This window comes from Pygoscelis adeliae, unplaced genomic scaffold (assembly GCF_000699105.1).
Source record: "Pygoscelis adeliae isolate BGI_AS28 unplaced genomic scaffold, ASM69910v1 Scaffold186, whole genome shotgun sequence".
NCBI classification, from domain to species: domain Eukaryota; kingdom Metazoa; phylum Chordata; class Aves; order Sphenisciformes; family Spheniscidae; genus Pygoscelis; species Pygoscelis adeliae.
The window spans coordinates 6339219-6347172 of record NW_008825071.1 but is presented as its reverse complement, the minus strand read 5'-3'; the positions used below and the strand labels follow the sequence as shown (position 1 = coordinate 6347172).

The 7954-nt window shown below is 39.6% G+C and overlaps 1 protein-coding gene across 1 annotated transcript; it reads left to right on the top strand.

Moving 5' to 3' along the window:
• Positions 1-74: 74 nt before the first annotated feature.
• Positions 75-7954, top strand: RBM24 (RNA binding motif protein 24; the record flags this gene model as incomplete). The annotated part of the gene is made up of 3 exons (XM_009326551.1): positions 75-217; positions 1319-1373; positions 7756-7954. Coding segments are annotated over exons 1-3 (372 nt in total), but the record flags the coding sequence as incomplete, so codon positions are not given.

Sequence of the window (7954 nt, the reverse complement as noted above, 5' to 3'; positions counted from 1 at the left end):
CGCCCGGGGAGCGGCTGGGTCGCCGCCGTGGGCGAGAGGCTTCTCCTTCCTTCCCCGCGGAAAGGGCTCTAATGCGCAGCATCGCCCGTTAAGGTCACCATGGCTGACAGAGCTGCTGCTGAAAGGGCTTGTAAAGACCCCAACCCCATCATCGATGGCAGGAAAGCCAACGTGAACCTGGCGTACCTGGGTGCCAAGCCGCGGATAATGCAGCCAGGTGAGGAAGTGGCCCTGAACGGCTTTTCTCTCCGTACCTCAGGTTTCTGAAGAGACTAAAACTTCAAGAAAGGTAGTGCTGTGCGGCACTTTCCTGACGTACACTCAGTGTTTGGGTGTGCTTTGGTTTTGATTTTTAAATGCAGCGTGTGGTAACTTTCTGGCTATTTTGTACATGTGCCTTATTTAAAAACCAAAAGCAATCGGAGATAAAATATCTGCAGTTCCCCAGGAAGACTTCCACAGCTCAGACGCTTCATTGGTTATTCCTACTGCTGGGAATGTGGTGGCGCTGACCATTTACAGTATCGTTGCAGGGAAAGATTGGCCTCGGAATTAATCGCTTCCAATGTGTGCGGTCTTATTAATACAAACAATATCTTAATGCAGACTCCTCAAACAGATGGGAGCTATTGTGCAGACTTTAAAATGAAACGGCTCTTCCTGAGACCACATCTGAGCCGATCTGATGTCCTAGCCGCTTCCCAAACTGCGGCTTTGCAGCAAGGGAGACGGGAGCGCAGCGTGCGGGCACGTTTATCCTCTAAAGGAGGCTGCTCTGAATTCCCGTGTACTTAGCCTGAGGAACACTTGTAATTAAGTGCCCACCAAGGAAGGAAAGGGTTTATGCTTGGGTGCTTGAAGAACAGAAATGAAGTTAGGATTTGACCCCCGTGGCAAGTCCTCATGAGTAGAGATGGCTCGAATTTAAGTCTGTAGAAAGTACACAAATACACTGATGAACAGAAAGCACCGTATAATCCTTCAGAAGCTAAAGTTGGGGACCAGAATGGAGCACAAAATAAAATGTGAATGAAAACCTTGTGCTGCTTGTTTAGAAGAAGTCGTTCTTCTAAACATCTCTCGGAAAGCGTGTGCTTTACTGTTCTAAGTTCTGTATGCATGCATGTATGTGTGCGCATGTATATATGGATTGATGTATTTTGCTTTCTAATCTGTGGTTCTGCAGCCTTTCAGACATCGTCACTGGAGGTTGTTAGTGAAGGCTGTTACTCTGCGTTTGTGTGTGTGTGTATATATAGCGTAAATAAGTGGCCAAAAGAACACCCATACAGAGAATGTGATGTGTTTTTGTTGGTAGGTTTTGCCTTTGGTGTCCAGCAGCTTCATCCAGCTCTCATACAGAGGCCTTTTGGGTAAGTCCGTTCAATGGGACCTCAAATAGGGGAGGAAAAATCTTGTTTTTAAAAAAGGAGAGAAAAAGTATGATCCTTGAAGGCCTCTTGCAGTAGCAGCCTTATAAACTCACCAGCAATGCTGAAGTTCTCAGACTTCTAAATGTATACCCGTAAATGCGCTCACCTTGTCGGTCATGTTCTAAATGCCGCAGCTGAGTCAAGTTGTGTGGGACGTGTCCCTTCCACCTAAGCAGTCCAGTCCCGTATGACCCTATGGTAAAACAAGGAGGTATGACTTGATGCAAGATTGCTGTGTCCCATTTCTCTTTTTTCAGCTTGACTCAATGTTATTTATCTCTTTCTAATCTGACAGGGATCGTTTACAGTTAAGATAACTGATCAGAAGGATATGATGATAAGAGGTGGAATAGTTCTGTTTGGAATTAAACTCTGTAACCAGTAGACTCAAACACAAACAAGCTAAAATGGTGATTAACGATGCATGTATGTTTTTTTCATATAGTCAATAGACCTCCGTGTGCTTTTTTTTTATTTATTTATTACAGTAATGAAGTGGTGTTGATAGCTAAACTGTGTGCTTTTATTTAATTGAAAGAGCTGTAGTGGAAGTTTTTTGGGGGGCTCTTTTTAATTTTGTTTTTGTTGTTGAGGAGTGACTTTGCCATGGGGAGCAAAGGGCCTTTTTTTTTTCCTTGCTTTCAAGCTGTAGCCTGTGACTTTTTTAACCATATTTTGTAGTGAGTGCTAAATTGTGTGACTTCTTGATTTTTAAGTAAATCAACGTATTGCTTGCATGTTCATAATTTGGGGGGGGGGGGGGGTTTTTGGGGGGGGGGGGGGGGCCCTTTTTAATTATTAACAATGTGCGTCCATTTGGGCTTTCTAATTTGAGATCTTTTTTTCTTCAATCTGTCTTTAATATGTAGCGCATTTCTCCTTTACTTGAGTATACTGTTCCTAAGTAGATCTAACTCTTGCTTCTTATAGGCATATGATTAGGAGGTGAAGTCTGCTTTAAACTTTCCATACAGTGTCACTTCACTAATGCACACTGACTGAGAAACTCATTGCAAAATAATGCATTTTGCTAATTAATGAGTAAGCTAACAATAAAGTAGGGAAAATGCGTCACAAATTTATTTTGTTTATTTGACTAGAATAGCTTTAGAATATTGTACCTAGCTGTTATTAAGCAACGATAGCTTCTTGGTAGTTTGATTTGTAGAAACGGTAGAAAACAGTTCCCGTCCTCAAAACTGTAGGAAAAAGTTTTCATAGAAACTTTATGTACTTTGAAAAGAGAATGTTGATTCTTCTGAGACACATGGGGAGGTTGTGGAAAACTTTTTGTCCTTTTTTTTTTTTTTCTTCTTACGATTATCCTCTACTGTATTTTGTTTGACTTCTTTTAAGTGTGAGGAAACGACAGTGATCAGTTTATGATGCCTGCGCTAAGGTAGGCAGGAGGCGGAGCGCGTTGTCTCCAGAGCTGTTAAAGCACTTGTTGCAAAGAGGAACCCGTGGACTGCCCGGGGATCAGCCGTGGAGAGACTGAGTATTTGCTGAGCACAACAGAAAAGGAGAACCTGTGGCAATCTTTTGGCAATTAAAGGACTGCACAAATGTAGGGCTCTTTATTGCTTTCCTTAACCAGAGCCAACAATAGATGATGTAAATCGTGTTTAGGTCAGGGAAATCCTTCCAGCAGGCTGAATAAGGTTTTATTTCTAATGCAATGTACATAAATCTGAAGAAAAGGAGTGTTGGTCGCAGGGTCATGTATATATGAAATCGGTCATTTTTAATCCTTGGCTTTTGCCTTTCTTTTACTATGTGCAAACAAAGGAGGTTACTAATCCTGCTTCCTCCTCAAAATTTCCAATGACTTGTACCTTTTCTGAAGAGTGTAGTTCAGATTAAGAAGAACAGCATTCGTTAGGATGAATGAACACCTTCATTCACTATATTCCTTGACGATAAGAGGGGTTGTTTCAGTGCTTACTTGAATCTACTTTCATTGAAGAGTTCACTCTTAGAGGATGTGACATGGATTGCACTGAAATATATGGACACCTGAAAGCCTGCCTTCCTCCTGTGCAGTTGCACTTTTTTTAAAAGCACACTTTACTAATATGCTGTGTAAAATGGTTTGTAGTGGTGATTCACTACCAATACTCTGCTAATCTATACACAAAAGCACCAAATGTTTTGTGTTTTTTTTTTCCCTACCAGAGTGCAAATTAGTAAGGTGCTGCCATATTCTGGTATGGTCAGAAGGGTTTTGATATGGTTCTCCACCTATCAAACAAGAAACTGAAAATAATTGGATTATGTTACATTGCTTTTACTGAGAAGATACAGAAGTACAATATTCTGAATTAAGTACAACATTATTGTGGTGGAGGGAGCCAGAAACTAGATTACCTTCAATGCATGAAGCATTTAAAATGCTGGGAATTTTTCTTTATTCAGTGCTGCAGAGATCAATTCATCCACCAAATAACATTTCTCCCTGCTCTTTACATTCAGTATCTATCTTACTGTTGGTGTGTTTCATAGAAAGCTGTTTGATCACAGGACTGGTTATCTATACAGCTCTGTTTTCAGGATTGTTTATTAAAATACTATCTCTGAATGCAGTAGGAATTTATGGAGGGGGAAGATGACTTTGCCTCCTAAGATAGCTGTTCTCATTTTGCTTATGTAATTTTTACTTTAATATTGGTGGGAAAATATGGGGTTATACAGAGGTATTGGTGTAAGATATGACTCATTCTGTTGGAGAGACTTTTTTCCCTTCATTTTCTGTCTAAAACTTGTACCTCGATCAAAATGAGAACATTCCCACTGTTTTTAGTAAGACCAAGTTAAATCCAAAGTTATTAAGTTCGTTATCAAATGGTTAGCTGATACTACCTGCTTGGTATTATCTTCCAAGAGTAAGGCCATTCTGCCTTTCTTCAGAGAGAAGGAAAAGCCATCTCTTGAGTTTATGATCAAAAGACCTGTATAATACTAGACTACAGATAATCTGGAAGGAGGGAATGAAGCCGGAACAGTCAGAAGTTAACCTACAGAATGCTAAATGTCCTCTAAATGGTATCAGGCACAAATTTAAAAGGAAGCATATTAAGGGTCTTGTATGTCTTGACGTTTACGTAACCTATTTCTGCTATAAGGAAAGCTGTGCATTGGTGAAAATCTACTCTTTAATTATGCTTACAAAACCAGATGATGCCATGCAAGGGCCAAAGCAAAACATTTCATTCAAAGTTAAATATCTACTTTCACAAGAATTCAATGTTGAGGGTCAATGATGTGCTACTACTGCTGGATTTCTATATGCCACAGCTCTCTGCATTAGTCTAGAAAGTCCTTTCTTTCCTTTGAAACAATTAGCTTTCACTTTATTATTGCTTATAGGATTATTTTTGAGGTCTTAGTTAAACACAAATCTTCTGTTATAACAACAATGAAGGTCTTAAGGCACATGGCAGGAGTGTATGTCATTCCATTTTGAATATCCCAAAGCTACAGTTACTGCTAAAGTTAAATGTGGCTTCCCTTTTCCTTTATTGCAAAAGCATAAAACAGTAAATACATGTTCCAAAATAAAAACTACTGCCAGGAAAGAAAGTTTAAACGATGTATAAATCTCACACTCTTACTCTCAAAAGTAAAGCAGCAGCTTTTATTTAAAATTAGGGATACTGAGGATATCCTGCGTAACTGGGAATTGCTTTTTCAGCTTTTGACCTGGCAGAGCATTAAAAGCAGTTGGGTTCTGAATGGCTGAGATCTGCATGTGCTGGCCTCTGCAGTAGGTAGAAATTTACTTTGGCCATATAAAGCCATTTTACTCGACTCAAAACAGTTGTAGCATGACAGATGATCAAAAATAGCCCCACTGCAGCTTATGCTGTCAATCATCATGTGTGAAATGGCATGGTGGTGAGGAGCCTGCACCGGGTTTATGTTTATTGTAGGGTAAGATGTGGCAAACAGATAATGTTTCATAACTTCACCACCTGTTAGTTTCTTGGCTTAAATAAAACAAGTCACAAGAGTTTAAGTGGGAGCACATGGATCTTTCTGTCTTGTTCAAGGATATGGCCGTGTCCTAATGTCTTCAGAAAATCTTAGTAACATCAGTTCAAGTCAACACAAGCAGCTAGCTAAGCTTGCTTACTGTCTCTTCTGTTAGAATTACTCCCTTTCATAAATGCTGTATGTAAAGGCTCCTTTGATGTGGTGTTAAATGGACTCTTAATGATGCAGAAGAGGCTCTCAGTGACTTCAAATTCGGTTTTACACCCCTTTCCTTAATACTTAAAAAACATGGTGTTATATTTATTAGGACTGTACTTGATTGGTGACCAATACAAAATGCTTGTTTATGTTAATCCATTTTGTATAGAGAGCTCAGGTAATGATGTGTATTTAAATGCACAGAGCCAGCTTAAGTATGCTTCAAATGCACTTCTGGCTAATCACTTCATAAATTAGGTGAGTGTTAAAAACCCAACTTACGGTTTTGTTTTATGTTTTCTTTCCTTTCCCAATCCCTATTTGTCACTCTTTTTTTTTTTTTTTCATTTCTCCCTTCACACAGTAGGAAATGAATTTCATTGACATGTTGGGTTTTTATGATTGTGGTGTTCATGTCTTAAACACGGCAACTGAACATTTCTCTCTGCTAATATTCCTATTCAATCAACTGAGCTCTTTTTTTCTTAAAAAGAAAACTAGGCTGTTCTAAAGCCTGACTATCACTTACTCTAAACTATGTTTCACTATGAATCTAGTTGACAGTGTCCCTTCTGATTGAAATGTTTCCTTGTTGTCCACTTAAGTAAATCTTGAAGTTGTTTTAAAAATGAAACAAAAAGACTCCAATAAATCTTGAGTTTGGAGAAAAGAGGACAGTTTTTACCGTTGCAATTTGCATCTGTGCTTACAGTATGCTAAAAGGTTGGTGCAGTCTTTAGAGTTGTCTGTAAAGGTAAAGTTCAGTATGAAATAGTAAATCTGCACAAGCATTTTTTCATGGATTTATAAAGATTCACTGACTGGAAAGGAGTTGCAGCATATGAAGGACTTCTCTGTGGAAATCCAGATGCAAGACAGGGTTATGAATGTAAAATGAGAATTATATTGAGTATATTACCTTTTAAAATCATGTCATATGATAAAATACAACTATGAGATGAACACGTATGTACACCCGTGTGCTAAGACAATGATACAACCAATTTTCAAAACCAAAGGGCTAAGTAAACAAGCCAAGGAGGCAAATTTTGTGACTTGGAGACAATGGGAAAGTGTGTGTACTGATCTGTTCAGAATGGTTATTTCTTAAGCTGTAAATTTGTTTTTTTGCTTTTGTTAAGTACCAGATCTATTTAGACTTAATCCTATGCCCACCTCCCAAAAAACTCTATGCTGTATGTCTTGCATAGAAATAAACAAGCTGGCACAAAACAGGACATCAGTGGCCTGATAATCAAACAGGTTTGACCCTTGTGTCCTTACGAACTTTTATAAAAGTGTGATGCACATGTACTTAGGAGTCACTGTTATGGATTTTAATAGCATCTATGTAGCTTCCCCTCAATGGCCTCTTGTGACGGAGTGAGCTGCACTATCGTTCGTTTGGAAAGTGTGATTCTTGCTGTGTTTACCACACTTGTGAACTTTATTTAAACTCCTTTGTCGCCTGTGTTGGTTTTTTTCTTATTTTTAATAAGGGTGACTGAGGTTGCAGAGAAATTAATGTGTGCTGAGTCTGCATAGCAACTTAAGTAGGGTTGCCACAATACACTCTCCCCCCCCCGGCCCTCCCTGAGAAGACTTTACATAAAGTCAGGGTTCAACCATTTTGTTGCCTTATTGGCCATTGTCAAACTCATTATAGTGATGCTGTCAAACTGCTCAGTTACTAATAATAAAAGTATTGCAGGAAATAATTTTACTAAGAGTCGAGTAGTTAAGTGAGAAGCAGGGTAATAAAAATTACTTCCAGGTGATTTGAAAAACAAATACCACAATTTTCCAGATGGAATAATCAAGCTTACTCCTTTAGAGTTGTCTTAACTGACATCAGTAATCCTGGTCCTTCTAAAGATTTTAATAGCATTAAACATAATATCCTCAAGCAACATTAAACACTCCTATTTAACTCAGCTATAATGCTGTGCTTTGGAGCGACGCATCTCTTCGGGCCAGTGAACTGATAATTGGTCCATTGAGTCTAGTTATTGTGGCAACCCTATGCACATAACAACAACTAAATTGAGTTTGTTTTAGTTCAGAGTATGGATATGACGCTTAGGCGCTGACTTGCGTACCAACTCTAACTCCTTCTCCCATCTTTCAACAGGATACCTGCTCACTATGTCTATCCACAGGCTTTTGTGCAGCCCGGAGTGGTAATTCCCCACGTTCAGCCCGCAGCAGCCGCTGCTTCCACTACACCCTACATCGATTACACCGGAGCTGCGTATGCCCAGTACTCGGCTGCCGCCGCTGCCTATGAGCAGTACCCGTACGCCGCCTCGCCAGCTGCCCCTGCCCGGGAC